General features: G+C 44.2%; 1 protein-coding gene across 4 annotated transcripts in view; it reads right to left on the reverse strand.

Moving 5' to 3' along the window:
- The window catches only part of FGFRL1 (fibroblast growth factor receptor like 1), a 213,518-nt gene that overhangs the window by 15,216 nt on the left and 178,328 nt on the right, over positions 1–19,974 (reverse strand). For all 4 annotated transcript variants that reach the window (XM_064511581.1, XM_026112790.2, XM_026112791.2 and 1 more), the window contains one exon: positions 893–973. In XM_064511581.1, the coding sequence (XP_064367651.1) occupies positions 893–973 (81 nt within the window). The remainder of the gene's footprint in view (positions 1–892; positions 974–19,974) is intronic.

The following is a 19,974-nucleotide window of genomic DNA, read 5'->3' on the forward strand; positions in this document are numbered from 1 at the left end:
AGCTCCTGGACAAAAGTGGTCTCAGCTCAAGTGGTGGGGACTTATCAGGTGAAGCTTAACAAGTTCCACTCTTACGTCTGCTATGAGGCGAATGTAGGAGAAAGCCATCTCTGTATTATAAAATTAAAAGGAGGGATGTACTATGAGAGCAAAATGGAAATGCTATGCCTCATCCCTCAGGGTCATAAACTCACATCGCACTCCTGTCAGTAATGGCCAAAAGCTGTTTGGCATCAACCTGACAACTTATTGTCCTTACAGGAGTGCTTTGGCCAAACTTGGATCTGCAAGTCTTGCAGTGAGTCAGAACCTGTTCCAAAAGAGATTTTAGCAGTTCCCTGAAGCTCTGCAACTGCATCAGAATCCAATGCTTGAACAGCCTGGGGCTTAGAGAAGTTCATGCAGGTGTCTAAAAGAGAGAGTACTTTTCAAAAATACTCAGCTTTGGCCTAATGCTAATTCTCCTGAAGTGAAGTCAGACCTCCCATTTGCCCTCAGTGGGAACAGTGTTATGCTGGCACTGGAGGCTTTTGGAAATATTGCTGTAAAAGTCAATATCCCTTTTACAGAGAGTCTATGAAAGCCATAATAGCTGCACAGGCAAAGGAAAGGGACTGCCCAGAAAAACAAATGCAAGGGAGAACCATGCTGGGATATATGGCAGGGGGCCCCAGAGCCGATCACTAGCTGCATTTCGCAGAAGGACCCTTGGACAGGATCCATTCACACCGACACTTTCAGCTCAGGCTCTGTTTATCATTTGACCATCTGCAGTGAGAACTCACTCCTGCCGCTCTGCCTTTTCCTTCCCTTCAACAACAGAGAAATGTGCCAGATGAACAGCACTGAACCAGGAATTGAGGAAAACTGAAAAACATATGCTGCCCCTTACCCCACTGCTTCCCAGAGTGATCTTCATATTCTCCATTGGCACCTTCAGGTACCTGGCTGTCCTTTCCTGAGCTGGCATCATCTGCAAAGGAGAGGAAAGGGAAGATGTTAGGAAGGTCTCCTACAGTGCAGTGGTACGATGACAGGAGTTTGCATTACCTCTTGGAAGCACCATGCCGCTGAAAGGCACTCAATGTATATTTGGCATCCACATCCTGGCACTTACAGCTTGGCCAGTTTAATGAACAATTTAGTTTGCTGCTTTATGAGCTTTTCAGCAGGCTACCAACGCAATGGGAGATTAATCAATGTTTCCATTAATAGCTGACAAAAGCCTCTTTGTTTATGTTTACATGTTGCTGTTCCCTAGGAGGAGCTGATCGGTTGTACCTTCTATGCAAATAATGGTGTAAATCAAAATTACAGCTAATTAAACCTGGGAGGTGGGGAAGACTTACATGGTCAGTCACACAGAGAACGAGCAGTGGAATTAGGGCAACTAATTTACCTTTCAGCTTCCATACAAGATCAGGGAAGCAAACAGACTTATTGGGGTCAAATTAGCCCTCCAAGAGATGCTGAATGCAAAGCTAGGGGTGGAGAAAGACAGCAATATTGAATAGAAAAGCAATGTTTTTTTTTTTAACTAAGAACAGCCATTCACTAGTACCAATGACACACTTTGTCCCTTGTCACTGTAGTTGTCTATTACTGCTATCACTGAGCAGCCTCAAGGTCTCCACTATGTGCCCCATACTGCTAGTGGAAACAACTGAAAGGTGAGAACCCTGCCCCTCCAGCAGCCCCACCTCAAATTGCTATTGCGATAAGGCAATCTCCAGGGACTCGACAAGGGACAAGGGAGCAGAGGAGCACACTGAGCCTCCTCCCACAGCTAGGGAAGCAGTGGTGACTGTAGTCTCATCTCTTTGTAGCACCAGGGATAGAACGAGAAGACTCTCCTCGCCCAGTAACAGCCCCACATTTATTGTACAAGTGTTCATCTCAGAACATCCTCTTACAGCAAGGTGTTGCACATCACAAGGGGGTCCAACCGAAGGATGGCTGACAGCTAGGTGTGGTGGCCCAGCTAAGAGCATGGCTCTTCCATGCCTTCCTCTGTGGGCTATGGACAGACGTAGACAGCCTCATAAGACAGCTGGATTTGAGATGATCAAGATCTTGATCAAGAGCTACTCAGCTCCTTCCTAAGTGCATTAGTGTCCGAAGTTTGTGAGATGAAGCTCTGAATTGTTATTTCAGTCTTGCAAGAGCAATTTGTCTTTCCAAGATAGGTCAGATGAAGGCAGGGAGATGTCCCACTACAATAACGAAGTGCCTCTCCCATAGCATAAAACACCCCTCAAGAGAAGGCCAGATACACAACCCAAAGAATGAATCCCCCCATACACCCAGTTCCTAAAACCCACACGAAAAAGATCTCAAGAGCAAAAGAGACGAAATCCCTTGATTTAATCTCTGCAACAGAGTGGAAAAACTCACCTCGGCCCATACTTGAGTATGCCCCCCCTCCAAAAATAATGTACAAGTAGTAGAGCTGCTCTTTACAGTGGTTTTTGAAGATGGATGGTGCTTACACAGTGTTTGGTGAGGAACCTGTGTGCAGGCTTCGTGAGAGAAGAATGTGTATCTAGCCCCATCCTCCTCCCAGTTCCTGCTCTTTTGGAAAAACTGTGTCGGCTCTTCAGCATGGGGCACTTTATGCCGACACGTGCTCTGCTCTTGTTTGTTGCTGTCTCTTAAACAGAGAGGCTGAAATGCCATATGGGTCTGTCCCCCCTCGCCCCGACACATTTTTTTCTTCTCCTCGTGGTTGCTTCAGCGAAGTTCCCCCCGGAGGTATGTGCAGCTGTCACTTCGGAGGGAAAAGAAAACTTTCAAGGCAGCAGCCCGCTGTGCTGCTGCTCGAGCCTGCCCCCCCTCCCTTCCCACCTCCCTCTCGCCCTTCTCCGTCCCGGGAAACGCCGAGGCTTTCCCGGGGGCCAAGGCTCGCGGGGAGCCGCGGGGAGCGGAGTCGCGCTCGGGAAACATGGGCTCTCGCTCAGCGCCGCGAGCGCAAACATATCGCTGTACCGGCTCCTCCGAGGCTCGCGGGCGAGTAACCCAGGCGCTGTGTTTTGCAAATATAACTTTACAACCTTGGCAAACTGAATGCAGCGAATACGAATATACGCATTACAGATGATGGCTTGCACATGACAAATTGTTTCCCTGAGGTCAAAATACTGACTTGATTATCTTCTGGCATTTGTACAAGTTTTCACACAAATATCAGTAGTGCTACAGTGAAAATCTTAAACGTTTTCTGACAGAGGCCTTACTAAATTCCTCAGCCCAATTAAAAAAATCATTGAGCAATAGAGAGAAAAAAAGAAAGCCTGTGGTCAAAGATGTAGGATTCCTGCCCATTGTTAAGCTGCTGAATATTTTAAAAGTGGCTAAGACGTTTAAGTGGCGATGTTCTGTCAATTATATCTTAATCCTACTCAGCTTGATGTACAAAGAGCGGTATATCCTCCTTGCCTCCTGCCTCGTGTTACAGTATGTCAGCCCATGTGTGCCCCTCCTGCTTACACACAGCGCCTGCCTGGCATTCCCAACACCTCTTGACACGCTGCCAAGCTTTTGATGTAAGGAAAATTGCTCCGAATCTGTTTGCCTCTTTGAAGATGCCTGTTTGGTTGTTATCCTGCCAAATCCCAAACCTGCGGAGTAACCTAACAAGCCCAGAAAAAAATCATTTTTGGAGCAGAGATCAGCATAACTAATGCCACCGTACTGAGCCTATGGAATAAATATTTTGGCAGGGGAGCAAGTTCTAAATAAATAACTGCATGTATTTATGCAAGTTATTTTAGATCCACTGGAACCAGTTTCATGTTTGTTGGGAATGTAGCAACTTTATTGATAAAACATAGCAGAAGTCTCTGGGGAAAAAAATGTCATGGACATGGAAACTCAACTCACATAGAGCCAGGCTACCCCTTCCCCAAGCCGGAGCTGAACGCTGGCTGCAGGGGTGATACGGCAGCCTCCGCTCCAACTGCAATACGCAGTGACCTGGGTTCCTAGCTTGTATGCTGACTGCGACGGTATCTGGACTAACTTGTATTTGGGAACTCTGTGAAAAAAGCTGATTCATGAAATGCAGCAACTGGATGAAACTCAGCAAAGCTCATCTGGGGAGATTCCCTGAAATCCAGAAATCTCCGGTCAAGTTTAAAAGTGTGAGTAAGCCAGCAGAACAGCCAGTAATATAACAATAAAGCTTTCACCTGGGATGTGAGTGACCCAGGGTCAAGGCCCTCTTCTGCTGCATTCAGAGAAGGGATTTGAACCTCCTCTCTTGTACCTTGGGTGAGTGTCTTAAGTTCAACCGCAGTATCACACAGGCAATAAAGAGCTTATTATTATATAAAGTGGAACCAGCCCAGCAGGAGACAACTATCTCAGGAACACCCATTAGGATGGAAGACCCTAAGGGTGATCCAGGTATCACCTGCCACATCCAAAGATAGGACTGTGCTCACATGGGAAGCATCTGTCTCTCCCTATTTTGAAGAACTTGCTTATTTTTTATATTTTAACATCAGGTGGTTTCCGATGGCAGGGAAACAGGTTTGCACTTTGTTCTGTTCCCTGTGCTAGGAATTCTTTGTTTATGGGTGGATATCTCTCTATATCAAAAAGACTCTGGTCAGCTTGCTCACTTATAGAGAGGGATCCAAGCTGTGACGCTGAAAGCAAAACCAAATTTCCTGTATGTTCAGAGGGGTTCAGCCCAAACTTGAAGGCTGAAGCAAGCTCCGAATTATATCAACGAGCAAAAGCAGCTAGAGCTATAACAACTAGTTAATACTGCCAGGTCAGGAGACTGCTGTTTGCATTTCAACCCCATGCTCTACAAATGGTCTGGTTTCACAGTATTATTAGACAGACAGTGGGCCTAAAGAAATGATCCACATTCAGATAAGTATGACCAGCGTATAAAATGGTGAGTTAGGAGCAAAAGTCACATGAGTCTTAGCTATATTCAAAAATGACCTAATAAGCTGATTGCTCATTCATACTCTTGTCACCTCCCAGAGAGGCAAGCAGGTCAGCGTGATAAGTACAGACAAAAAAAATCAGCCTGCAGCCAAAGGGCAGCGGGGACTAGATACGCAGCATTGCCAGCTTTGCTGCCAGGAGATTACTGCAAGAGGCAGTGCTAAGAAGGATGAGCCGCTGAAGTTTCCTACAAGCTCCCTTTTCTGTGACCTCTGTTGGAAGGTCATCCTGTACTGGACTTCTTGGACAGTATCACAGGCTTAGGAGAGCAGCCAGTTGGAAGACGAAGTGGAAAACCTGCCTTGAAAAATAATCACTGACTAATTTTATGTCACGAGTATCCGGGGCTAGAAAAACACCCACTGTGTACATGATTTAGGTGCCCTCACTGCACAATTTGGTTTCACAGTGCTACAGAGCATGCTGACCTGTCAAAAAACCTGAAGTGGAAGAGTCCCCCATCAAGAAGTGACAGACTTGGGGACAAGTGACAAACACATGTAACCCCTTCCCCTCCAAAGACCACATCTGGCCGTACAAGGTCTGAGACGCCAAATGTCTGTCTGGCAAACAGCTGAGAAGCTGGTGCTCTGCAGGGAAGTGTGAGGTGGGGCTGAAAGGAGGAGTCACAGGCTTTTTTTTCCATGAGACTTGACACATCTGAGTGTATGAGGCTCTTAATTATCAGTGTTGAGCTCACGGCCAAAATTGCCCTTTCACATCCTGGAAAGCATCGTGCTTTATGCGTCTTGCCTGCCATGTATCTTGTTGCTCTCCTTGCTGTCCCAGAGCAGGCTAGATGGCTGGAGCAAAGGGATTTTTGCCCGTAACTCCATCAATTGACAAAGTGCTTTGGGGATCCTATGGGACAAAGAGTGTCATATAAGCAGGCTATAGTTACCATTTATTACCAGAGCAGAATTGTTCCATACCCTCTTAAAAGTTAAAACTCATGGAAAATTCAGTCCTGCTCTGAGAGAAACTGAAGGGAAATACTCACAGACTGTTACTGAGCCAGGATTGAATTTTATTTACCCACAGACTTTCTGTGCAGGCTTCGTATTTTAGCTGAATGGACACGACTTGTCTTCAGGCCAGCCGTAGGTTCTGAGCATCCATTCCCAAGTCCAAACACCGGCCCAATTTATGAAGCAAAAATGGAGCCCTAATGTTACTCTATGATTCACAAAGTTGCTTTAATTTGTTATAATGCAAGGCCAGTCCCTGCTCTGACTTGATGGGGCCGGCTTTGGCGCCTTTGATGTCGGAGGCCTTGAAAGCCCCATTTCACCGATGAGCCAGCTTTGCATAAATAAACAAAGTGACCTCTGAACTGGAGCCGGAGACCTGAGCACACTTCAAAGCAACGGGGGAGGCCATGGGGGGCCATGGGGAATGAAGCGATCAGCATGCATCATTAAGGCAGCGCCCGCTCAACGCTGCCGACGAACAAGGGGTGTAAATAAAAGGAGGGAGGCAAGCGGGGAGGGAGTGAAATGAGGGGGAAAGTGATGTAATCCAGTCAGGCTTGAACAAGTATAATGAGGCCTTCTCCCATGGATGAATGAAGGAGATCTCTCTGAACCTCAGTGCTAAGATCCAACTCCCGTATTTGCCCAGATGCATCTTGTTTGCACATCATATTTGCACCCCAGCATCCCGTGCTGCAGCAGAGGTCCAGTGAGCAACAATCCAGGAGCTGCTCGTGGCAGATGGGTCTTGGGCCTTGCTAGGAGTTAAATTGGAATCTGCTCTCCTGAGCGTAACCAGTAAATGGGTGGGAAACCGCCATAAGCTTGGACCAATTGCTATTTGGACTTACTTTTCGATAGTTCCAATGCTGCAGTAGACAAGATGAACAGGAAAATATGGAGAAGTATGATCTGAAAAAGTAGGTCCCTACAATTTATCTCAGAGAAATTCAGGATCCTCCCAGAATCCTCCTAAGATCTGGAGGGGAACACAGGGAAATGAGACCAATCTGGACAGGCATCTTGTGCTAGCTTGACTGATACACATGATGACCCGAGGAAAGGTCCATGGTATACATAGCCAGGCAGTCACAACTTTATTATTAGGTTTGCAGGGATTGAGGCACTTGCTTTCCCCAGATATCTTTAATGTGGGTTAATGCTCCAGGTTTCACTATGAATTTCAGTTGATATGAACCCCCAGTAGTCAGGGAAATGCATCCCTACCTACTAGCTAATGCATGATTTCCATCTGTAAGCTACCACCACCAGCTGCCATGATTTTGTTGCTAGTCCTGTGATATTTGGGGGTTTTCTGAAGGACCTTCATCTTGACGTGTGGCTATTTGAGAATTTCAATTTTTTGTTATTGAATAACAATTCCTAGGATTTGTGATTGTAAAGAAGAACTCTACGTAAGAATGCTCTAAAGGCTTGGAGAAAGAGGAACAAAACTCATTTATGAGCATCTTGTGATTTTCCTGCCCATTTCATCGTTTTTCAGGGGTCTGAGTTAAATGGCTTAGGACTCTTGGGACGGGCAATCCCTGTATCAAGGGATCCAAACCAAAGCTGGTTTGAAATCAAGAAAAAGATTAAAATGCAAAGTCTGGATTTTGACTAATTCTGAATTTCCTTCCATCACTGAGCTCTAATTTAGCTTTTATCTGCTTTTATCAAGCTTTTTATCTGAACCCTCCTTTCTGTCAGAGGCAGACAGACAGGACAAAACTCCGATGAATTTAGCCCACTAATACAAACCTGGTTTAAATTTTAGATGTCATTTTGAATGTTTTTCATAGTTCCTTCATCAGCCCTTCATCTCATGCTTGCCATTCCTTAACCTGCCTACTGTATTAACAGTGCCGTCTACTGTATTAACAGTGCTGATGTTATGGAAAGGCAGGAAATGTGTTTAGAATTTATTTGGAAGCGCACAGGGAAAGCAAAACGATTAGAAATATTTGAAGGGAAGAAAAAAAATCTCCTGGAGGAAACCCCTTTCCTTGGTCTCAGCCAAACAAAACCCCTCAAGATGAAAAAGAAGAAACCCACTCAGAGGAGGACATAGCCAAGGAACACTCTGCTTTTCTTAAAGAAACAAACTAAAAGGTCCTGGCAAAGAATTTGCCTCTGTAACGGGCACTGAAGACTTCACTGCCTACTGGCTTTGGTTCCAGTTGTGCCAAAAATAACCAGAGGTATTGATACTAGAATTCCCTGAAAATAAAAAAAATGGTGTGTGTTAGTGGCTTTTTTGGTGTTTTCAGTGCTGGCCATTTTCATGAGAATTTCCATGTAAAAAATTTCCACGGATTTCACTTCATCCACAGCACTGGGAGTCTCTCTGTAAGCAAGATGTTTCGCAAAAGAAAACTTTGCAGCCCACCTGTCCCCTAGCACTGCAGGCTGCAGACCAGAGTCCTGGTTGAGGAGTGAGGACTTGTCTTTTGTCCCTAGCTAGATCAGTAACTCACACTTTTAAGGAAGAATAATGAGGTACAGGCCCATCCCATCACCTTTAGATGACAAAACTCTTAACTGGTGGTTACTGCTGCATTCCACATTTCAATGCACAGGTGAACGTGTATCAGGCAGCGAGCGCTTTATGACCAGAGAAGATTTCAGCACCCATCCACAAAATGAAAGAAGAAAGGAATATGGTGTAGCACAGACGTCCCCAAGCCAGCTTACTTTACGGACTGGTAGCAATCTAGCTTGCGAGTGCAATGTAGACATATCCCTGGTCTGTACTCTTTTGCAGACCACTAAAAAATGTTGTGGTTCATCGTTTGGGCTTGATTAAAAAACTTTGGTTTGGACAGGGATTATATGTTTCCTTAGAGAAGTAAATGTATAAAGTGGAGAGATGGAACATCTGAAGAGTGGGCTATTTGAGGCATATAAAGAGATTGAGACACAAACATTGAGATGGAATTTAAGAATATTTAAATTGAGCATATCTGAAAGCATCCCAAGGGACACATCTATTAAACTATGGAACAGAAAGAAGTAGGAGAAGTTGTATTCCCTCAGTCTTTGGAACATTTAAGAAGGATAATGGTCTACCTATGTCTGAACTAGGGATTTCACAAATCAGTTTGCCAAAGGTGGCTCATCCAGTTCTCACAGACAGCAGTAGTGACTCCTCCACTGTTATTATGAGTAGGGCCTAACTGTATGATCAGTAAGAATGAAAAAGTCCAATAGAAAAGGATGCTGATGAAATTGAAGTCCAAAAAATCCTTTCATTTAGTCTATATCTACACAGAGGAATTTTTGATCTCTTCCAAGGATAAGAATCTGGATGAGACCTGAGTGACACCTGGTTATACCATGCTTATTTCTCTCTTCTCCCCTTCCCTCTCCCCCATGACTCCTCTCCGTTTACCTGGTTTGGCTCTGTGCCTACTTTACAACTTTTTCTCTCTCCCCCACCCTTGCCAATCACATTCCATAATGCTGGGAGGAGAAGCCTTCCTGAAATTTGGGGTCTTTCCTTGCTCTCTGTGGTAGTTCCACTGTCGAGAGAAGTGCTCCATGGCTAACCACAGGGCTCACAAAATCATCTGAGATACATTCTCAGTCACGGCACATCTGCATGTAGGGATGCTCCATCTCCTGCAGTAACCACATGAAGAACCACAAGGAGAAATGGCTGCAGCTAATCACTGAACCGCTGCAATTCCCTGAGCTACCATTATAACAATTACATTACAAAGGCAATCACAGGCTTTCCTCCTTCCCCAAGCCATGCTGACTTCTCCAGACACCAAGACCTCCTGCCTGCCTTCAGGTCTCCATTCCACAGGGGCAAGAAAACAATTCTTCTTTCTTTCTGGTTGCTGTTGAGGTTACTTTTTTTATCAGCATGCTGCATCCCACACAGACAGCAGTCCCGAGAGCTCTGTGCCACAGGCACCAGTCTGCGGTTATATTCTTGATCTACTACTGAAGCAGATGAAAGGGAGAAGAAAACAGAATGAGACCAGTGGGTAGGCTTCTGCCCTCTTACCAGCACTGTCTGTGCATGAAATGGTAGCACCAACAAGACAGCCGTTACCGATCAGCTGTCCCAGCCCTCTATCAAAATGAGAGTATTTCCCAGTATTTTTTAATCATTATTTGTATCATGATAGTATCGAGGATTCTTAGATACAGGTTCCCATTATGTTAGACATTGTTCATGCACAGCACAAAAGACGGTCTCTGTATAAATAGTTTATTGCTTGGATAACACAGGCACGGAGCGGATGCCATGTTTATTGAGGTTCCTCAGGAATCACATTTCTTATTGTCCACACATTTCTGCCTGCTTGGGGAATGAGGGGGTCTCTCATCCTTTTACGGAGCTGAGAAGTGACTTTATAACAAGAAATCAGCTGCATATCTGAATTTATAATTTTATTGCATTTATTATTTATAATAATATGTCATTGAGTATTGTTAGCAAGTTTACAAATGTTAGGAAGTCTCACGGGATTGTTACTGTTATCTGGCAAATAAAGACGTTGAGATAGTCCCTGCTTTAGAAACCTCACTCTAGTGCCCAAGTTAGGAGTGAGACTGAAAAGAACGTCAGGTTGACATGTACCTCCCTTCCCTGACTATAAAGGGATGATGGAAGGGGCCTCAGCCGTGGACAGCGAGTGCCAAAAGGGAGGTGGCATGAACACTCCACCCAAGAACATGAGCCAAAATTCCATTTTCAACAATCCTAAATTGCTAGGGTTGGGGGAGGGAGGAATGCCACTGGAAGGACTAATGCAAGGTTAATGATAAGAAGAAGATTACAGCAGAGCCGAGGATAAACTGATAAGACCTGGCTCTCAGCCTTCTATTTTAACTGCTACGTAGCTGCTGTTTCCCACATAATGTTATAACTCTACCACTCCCCTTCCTAGTAGCACTGATCAGTGTTGATTATTTCCTTCACCAAGATGTGTAGGAACACCAATGACACATGTTCAACCTCCCTGAACTTTCACCTAGCCAAAACAGCCAGCACAAAGAAATTTCCAGGAGGACCTGAGGGAGAGAGAGGTCATATATGTTAGTGACTTAGGACAAAAATAATTCTTGGATGGCATTTATAATCAAACAAAAATAATCAATTGTACAATCCTGAGCCTTCCAAACACTGAGAGTTAGTTCCTCAGTGTGGAATTACCCAGTCCATCAGGATGAACTAGGAATTGCAATACTGGACTTTACAGACAGGAATGTGGATCCAGCTGTTTCTTCAACACCACTATGAAAATTATTCAAACATTCTTTATGGACTTACAAATTTCATAGTCTTCTTCTGGTAGGAAGGAAAGGGAAAAAAAATCCTACAAAAGAAAATTAAACATCCTATGCAGTATGCCAATTATCAGATGAAGCTAACTCTCAGAAAGGACTGCTGCTTAACACCTTAAATGGGAATATTGAACCCCACGCGCATTTGCTTGAGGGAAAAATTCACACCTCATCAAAATCCACCAATAGACTACTATGTTTATCTTTGATTTCAAGAATTAACAGCACCTAAAAGTGGTTAAAAATGCTAAGAAATCAATGGAAGATGACAGTTTTCAATTGGGTTTTACAGAATATATAAAAATCAAACTATCCAAGATTTTAATTGCATTCAGTGAGGTACAAAATATTACTAAAGAATCCTTCCTCTCAGATTTCAGATGCAGATGGAACTCCTATTTAAGAAAACAAACCCATGTTTTTAATAAATATGGATTTCAAAAATGATGTCATTTGTAACCACCAGCCGCCCAACAATCAGCAACCTATGACCATATACATAAATAACTTTGGCTAAATGGTCTTCTGAAGGACAGTAAACCACTAAAATAGAAGGCACAGAAAAGGCATTTGAAAGGGTAGAGAGGAAATACAAATTTAGTTTATATTTTTTTTAACTGAGATTTTTCTTTTATTAATGAAGTGATATGCAGTCACGTACTAGTAATATGGCAGTGAGGCAACCTCTGCTTTTCACACAGACTTTTTGACCACTATGCTATATAGCATGACAAGAAGCTAAAGTTAAAGGAATTGGTGTTTTGGGGGTCCAGTCCTGAAAAACACAAAGAAGCCTCAGTGTCTGGTGACGCCAAACAGACAGCCATTCAACATTGCTGCCTGTATGATGTCAAAGATGTAATTTTATTAGTGAAGTGCCACGGACCTTGTATATAATGTTCAATGAACAGTACACATATCTCTGAGTCATTGTCAGACTAATAATAAACTGTTTTAAGTAGTGAAATGTTACCACTTTCACAATTCTGTCCAAGAACAACTCTGGACAAGTGGCAATTTTGTTGGCTCCCAAAACAAACGGAATACTTGGCACCCTACCTAACGTGAGGATTACAGTATGTTACACCGGATAATATGGGTCTCTGTCTCGCCAAAATTAAACCTAACCTAATTACATGGAGTAAATTATAGCTTTCCATGTGGGGTAAAACACAAATTGTAAAAATGGTTGCTCCACAATTAACTATATATTCCCACTGCTGTCATTACAAATTTCTACAACATACTTCAAAACAACGACTAGCGTAGTTCAGTCATGCCTGTGGGACGGAATTAAATTCCCTTGTTTTGTTTTGCTTTTTAAAAAAATCCCTGTCCTCGCACATGACCGCCGGTGTAGGAGAACAACAACCAGAGTAGGACCAGAAGAGCAGAAAGCATCAGAGACAGGAGCAACCTCACAACATATTGAAATCCGACATTTCTTAGATGGGATTGAGAGGCTTGTGCGTGCTCAGTCGCCAAGTGTGTTGCCTTGGAAGGGCTCCTTGGTCGGAGATGAGCGTGCAGCTCTCTCCAGCAGTCAGAGCTCTCTACGGTCTGGGACACGAGGACCCCGGTTTGCACCCTACTCACCTTAACTCACTGTTAAGGGCTTCACTGGGATGAAGACAGAGGAGCGGAGCATCTGCATTAGCGACACTTGTGCAGACAGGGAACAAAGGCGCGAATGCGAACGCGTGGAGGAGGCAGACTAAAATCGCAGCCCGAACTCGGTGCTTCTCAACGACCCAGAGTTTGCTAGCACCCACGGCATTGCTAACACCCATGACACTGAATCCTAGATGATTCATAAGCAACAACAACTTTTCTCCTAGAAGCATTTCACTTTATTTGAAATTTAGATGATAAAGTAGGTGCAGTTTATTACCTTTCCATGGGAGTTGCCCTGTACGGACTGCTCTTGGTGGAAGGGCGGCCACAGCGTGCACTGAGGTGTAAATGAGAACTTTTAGGCCATCTACTCAAAATACAAAGAATATATCTCAGTATTACCTGTGTATGTGGCAGGGGGGGAATATTTTTTCACTATTAAAGACTGCTTTCTCCAAAACCTCTAAATAACGACTCTGATGAGCACTACAGCTACACACCTGATTTTTACTATGCTAATGTACGCTATTACTAATACAATCATATGAACATGACATACTGAATGCATCCCACATGCTGTTGGCTATTTTAAACAACAGATGTGAGAGGGATTTAAATGCCAATTTTAAAACTGTACAGTTGATTGAAATCCTGTGAGCCATTCATAGATTGCCAGATACTCTATTTACATGTATTCCTCCAATGTAAAATACTTCAGGGAATACTCTAGACCCTGGCATATGGTTTAGAATGATGATAACTGATGTCGGAGATGCCACACAGACAACAGGACATATTATCCGGTTACATCTGTGTGTAAAATGCTTTGAGATCTTTTTTTGATGGAAGGAGTTATGAACGTGTAAAGCTGAGATGCTACGTTTATGTCCCCCTTTAAATCATGTGCAGAGATAACAAGCAGCTAAAGCCCCATCAATGAAAAAACTAGCACTCTGACCAATGCATTTCATTGCGTCCATGTGCTGTTACTCCCCAGGGTAATTATGACTTGTGGGTGAACCTTGAAAGATTGCGAAGGATCAGTTTAAAAGGAGCGCTCTGATGCCAAAATGCATCCAAACCTTGAAAAATGGAAATCTTATGAGAATAGGCTGCGTAAAGTCAGATTGTAATTTACTTAGGGCTTATTCTTCACTTCTTCTAACACCGGGGAAACCCCTGTCCATGCCACAAATCTGACTGACTTCAACTTCTGCATCTGCAGCCTCACAAATCCCATGGGCCTGAAACTCCCACGCTCTATAGCACAGGCTCTGCCTGACAGATTACATGCAAATGTTACAAATACATCATAGATTATAGTAAAAGAATGTTCACAGTGCTACGGATACGTCCAGGAAAAAAAAGATTCAGCAAAATCCCTTGGTAAAGCCCCCACGGTAATATGTTCTGAATGAGGAGCTCTAGCATGTGAAAACATTCCTAATAATTCCTTCTGTTTTCATTAATAATATTAAATTTCCTGCTTCTGGGGTATCTTTTTGTTTTAACAAGCATAGCTCCTTGTCTCGTCTTCTGAAAGGCTGCACCACTGCAGTCTATTATTACTATTTACGCTGAAGTCGTTTAAATGGGCCAGGCATCCATATCCAAAATCAGCAATTTGCAAGGCATACTCTCATACCAAGCAGATTAATGTGACACCTGAGATGTGTTTTCTTTCAAGATGTAGGAGTCTGAATGGCTGAAAGTGTCAGAAACGCATGAAAAAAATAGTCCTTTCTGCTTCAGAAACTTATACGCAGTTGATTTTGTAGCACTTACAAGTGACCTTCGGTGACTGTTTCCTTGATAAACAGCCAACTAAATTTGAATCAAATTGTAATAGGCCAATGGTTTGAAATAATTAAAAGAAAAAAAATGAGAGAGTTGTTTTCTTACTATTTGAAATACTTCATTCTGGCTCAGAAATAATTAGGGGTGGATAAATTATCTGGTCCATGATTTTCTCTGGCATATTCTTTTACTCAAGTCTTTCTTCTTCCTCTGCAGGGGTGCTTGTGGTCATATTGTTCTTTTATTTACGACCCGCAGTCTTTTCAGTGGCAGCACGCACACCAAAGCACAGTCACAGCGCGGGAATGCAAATTCCTCGCGAGGTAACCAAGAAAAGAAAAATGTCCCAGCTCATGCCAAATCTTTACAAGAACAGCAGTTAAACACAAAACTATACCCTTAAAAAACAAAACCTGGGAAACAACAGTGCTTAGTTAGAATGTCATGATTCGTATATTTATGAGCTTTAAATATAAGACCCGGTTCCCTATTGAGGCCTAATTGGTTCTTTTGAAACTCCCTTATAAAACGGCACTCATATTATCCAGCTGATGCATTCCCCTGTTTATTTTGCCTGATGGTAACTTGCTTCCACTTTGAATTGGTTGCTCCCAGGACCGTTCTCTGGCTCAGCTTTCAAGCTGATTTCTCTGACAAGCTGGCAGCAATAAAATAATCCATTCCAGAGGCTGAGCGAAGCACCCACAGCCTATACTGCATGTATCGGCTGGCAGCAGTACAGAGGCCGACGCAGTGGGAAGCCTGGGGTAAACCCGGCGCTGGGACACATGAATGCTGCGGGGAGGAGGAAAGGCTTCAGCAATTCGACCACGAATAAAGGCACCGTAATGGCAGCGGGGTGGGAGGAATGCTGGAGAGGGCTTGCTCCAAAGGAGACTCGCTCCAAGCAAGAAGAAGGGACTCAGGGAAGGAATGTTTTGAATAAAACCTTATTTTCCAAGGGAAGAAGCAAGCCCTGCTAACGAACCTTGTGACGGTGGAGGCACCAGGGTGTAGGCTTTCAACCTCTGGCTTGCAGATCCCTGACTGCTTCTGAAGGTGCCCGAGAAGGACAAGCCAGACGGCCCTAGCCACACTTCTGCAATGCTTGTGATACAGGTTTGTCTGTATTGCTGCTGGAAATGCCAGGAGGCCACCACATGGGAAAAGGCAGAAAATCCTCAGGCAAAACAATAGCATGTAGGAAGTCTTACAACTGTGAAACTCTGAAAAAGACACTACAGCAGATCTGTCCCTGCTCAGGAAGAAAGACAAACTCCTCACAGCCTAATGGGAACAAGGGTTTGGGGATCACATCTGTGGCTGGCCTTCTGTAAGAGAAAAAGGATCGAGTTACTACTGAAGTCACCCAGTCTCTGAGTGCTTAAGGCAATCAGGATTTTCCCCAATACCACTATGACTTGTAACAAGCTGCTCCCATATCTCACTGAATAATCACCAGCCTGTTGCAAGGAAGCCTGATTGCATATCCCCGTGTACTTCCAAACCAACCACATCTGGGTAGAGATTAGTCACTGTTTTTACAGCAAGCTCCTGGACTCAGATCTGCTGTCTGATGCACTCTCTAGAGACAGAGACCCTGCTAGTCATCCTGAAAGCGGTATTAGTGACGGCCCAAGCGTGCTCCCTTGGAGTCCCATGTAGAGGGAGGCAAGTCAGGATGATTTAGCAAGTCCCCTTTGAGATAACACAGCAGGGGCATGGGGAACACAAGCGCAGCAAAGTTTAACTGTGCCATCTTTACTCTTAAAGCGCTCAAAAATTACACTGTTTGAAAATGATATCAGCCTCCACATGAATCATCTTTAATCTGACTTCCAGCTTGCGTGACCACAAGTCATCAGAAGTCATGAAAGATATCCACAAGTCATGCGAGGCGCCTCTTCTGCGAGACCTTCTTACGTGTAGAGAAACCTGCCCCTCCTGCACAGAGCACAACCCAGTCTGTCCAGCCACGTGCTCAGTGCGGAGATTTTCATTGCCACCATTCGTACTTGTCCACATTTGTCCCGGCCCAGTATGCAGCGAGGTCACTGATCCCTGAGGACAGCCCAGCCAAGGCCAGAAGCCCGACCTGCAGCCAGGACCGCTCTCCGGAGGAGGCGGTGAGAAGGCGGTGTAACGGCTTGCCCCTTTGCGAGTGAGAACTAAGGTGACCAGCATGCCAGAGACGCAAAACACGCTCCCCACCATGACACAGCCATATCCTACATTCAGTCAAAAGCTCCATGCTGAAAACTTCCTATTGCATTGACAGGCTCAAGCTGGCAGAATTTAGGATTCTGTTTTAAATGAAGCAGAAAATTGCTCCTATTTTATTTCTAAACTACATGTTACTCGAGGGACCAGATATCCCAAATGAAGACTGCATTGGAAACCTCCCAGAGACTGAGGGCAGGCACTAATTCTGCATAAAGCAGAGCAGAAGGCAGCTCTCTCCCTTCTATAACGTGGGCGGTCAGCTGGTGGCCAGCATAGTTTTAAGCCGATTGAATACCACCTTAATTTCAGAAGCTTTCTGTTCTGGCAATAAAAATGCTACAACTACAACAACAATACAACTGATTGTAAAACTTGCATGTTTGGCTTGGACTAATACCACGGCTACTTTATTCCATGGGGAGAGTAGTGCAGTGGGTCTTATATGTTATCTTCTCCAACCCAGAAGGGTTAACTACCCACTATTCATTACAGTACTTGTGTTTTTGCCTGTTCAATGGAAAAAAAACACGAATAGTTTACTGCCTTATAAACAATAGGTTAATCTTATCAAAAGAAAAAAAATTCTCTGAGAGCAGATCATTTCTTTCCATTAGCCTTTTTCTAAAATAGGAAAAGCAAAAAAAGTGTAAAAGCATTCTTTAGCTACTGATCTAAAACAAAAAAATGTTAAAAATCTGATTTGGAAACAGTAAAGCCAGGAAGCACATACACCTCCCCGAGCGGCATACGCCGTATGATTACGGCGACTGTTGCGCTGGAGATGTCTCTCAGAAGAGACTTCCACGGAGCCGTTAGCTCCAAGCCATCAAAGCCCTTTCCCTCTCCTTGCCCTCAAGGAGGACAAGTGGTGCAGACGGCATGGTACAGCCAGACTCCCGGCTCTCCGCTGGCGTGGAGGAGGAGGTGACCTCTCGCTGCCGGTGGCCTGGGACCTCCTCTCTGAGACACGGAGCAACAGGTTCCCACCAACGGGGAGTAACATGAGGATAAATACAACCAAGCTGAGTCTCTCCAGCACAAGCGTAGGCGCAGCCAGACAGGCGTGTTGTTTTAGTCGGTGTGTATAACTCACCTCAATTCACCATGCAGTTTCAGCTTGCAATCCCGTGTTTCCTGCCCTAATCTCATACACAACGTGGGGCTTGTGCTGCTACACGCTTCCTCTGCGGTGGCTCCACAGCGGTGGGCAAATCCATTCCTCTGTGGAAGGCCACCCTCTGCTACAAAATGCATCCCCTGGCCCCACCGGCCTGACACGGGGGCTGCTGGCGGGTTCGAGAAGAACAACAGGGCTAAGGCAAAGGGGAGCTGATCTTTCCTGAGCTCTGTGTCAAAATAAGCAAGTCAGTTAATCCTCTTTCTGCCTCAGTTCTCTGCCCGTGACAGTGTTAATTCTGCCTTATCTGCCAGTATTACGATTACATATTCTTTGCGCAGGGGTTGCTTGACTATCTACAACCAGCTGCACCACAGGCCCCCATTACAAGCAGGTAGTAATAACCAAATCCCAATTTTGGGATCCTTTTAGAGGAAAGGCCAAATACAAGCTCCTTGTAACAACCTATACAGCATGACAGCAACCTTATACAACTATCACAAGCCTGATCAAAGCGCCCTAAAGCCACTTAAAACATTTCATGGGCTTCAAAGTGTAATGGATGAAGGACATTAATGTTTCAGGGATAGATGTGAAAGACATTGAAAGTCCCAAAAACTGTTCTCTAATGGCATCTCTGTAAAAGAATGGAGTGTTTTCCATCATATAATATGGGATTACATGGACAGGACTGAAGCAATGCCACAGAAAGAAAAGAGGCAATGGAAAGCACAAGCTGTAGAAGGCCCTAGTAAAAGGAACAATACAAATTACACAGGAAAAAAGCCTGGATAAAATTACCACCTTCGCCCTTCAAAGCTTCTGCCTGAAACCAAATCTGAATCACACCTCAACTGCGCAGGTCTTACTGGCAGTGAGGCGGCAGTAGTTAGCAGCAACGCACAGAGATGCAGCGAAAGATGCAAAACCATCTGTTTAGTAACACATTGCCTGAGGACAACATATGTTATGTAGGTTATTTGTGTGAGTTCTTTGATAATTGATTTGATCAACACCTTCTTGCTTTGTTTTTGAGCCCAGAAAGTAATAGCCCTCATGCCAAGCCCTGATCTGTATACATAGTCAGTGGCTCCACTGGCAATTTATACCAGCAAGATCTTATTTTTAAGGAACACAGTTATTACAACTTTTGCTTTAAAGTATTAATTCAAAATGTATTTTTGCTTGTCTGCACACAGTAGAGAAGCAGACACTGGTTTCTGCTTGGTGTCATCTAACCAAAGGACAAGCTTCTAACACCATCCATCAAATCAGGCAGGGCACAAGTGAATTCCCATGCACCACCAGCAAACGGTGCAGTACACGAAAAGGGGACTGGATAACCAATGTCAGATTTTCCACAGTAGCCATTTCCCTAGGGCAAAGGATGATTCCAAGGGTTGCTTTTTCCAGCAAAATCGTATTTCACTGTGGGGCTTGGCTCCTGTTTTTTTTTTTTTTTTTCTTTTTAATCATGCATCTTCAAGAGCTGAGAGCAGGAACTGGTTATTAAAACGGCAGCAGCCACGAGTGAACGGATTTGACAAGTGTAGCCTGGGCGGAAGGGGAGAACTGGCTTTTATGTTGTATGTTACTGCTTCTGAACAAGGAGAACATAACTGGCAATCAATTACAATGAGGAGAAACAAGCCAATCAGATACTCAACGCCGAAAAAAATGGTTAAGAGGAAAGTGATTTAACCAGCCACAGTGTGATGCGTAATAACATATTTGAGCTTTGCTCTAAAAGGAAAGAAGATGCTCTTGGAAAATGATCTAAATGCCTCAAAACTTACAGATCATAAAAGCAGACATCACTAGCATAAAGTCATGGTTGAGAACCCATCCAGAAGCAAAACCAGGCTTGCTAACAGCACAGCAGAAAAGAGATGTATTTTTCTTACGTCTGAAGTGCTACACATTCAACGTGAGATGTAGGAACCTCCCTCCTTCCCTCCGGTCCATCCCCGTATTGCAGCGGGACAGCCG

This window comes from Dromaius novaehollandiae, chromosome 4, assembly GCF_036370855.1.
Source record: "Dromaius novaehollandiae isolate bDroNov1 chromosome 4, bDroNov1.hap1, whole genome shotgun sequence".
In the NCBI taxonomy this organism is placed as follows: Eukaryota; Metazoa; Chordata; class Aves; order Casuariiformes; family Dromaiidae; genus Dromaius; species Dromaius novaehollandiae.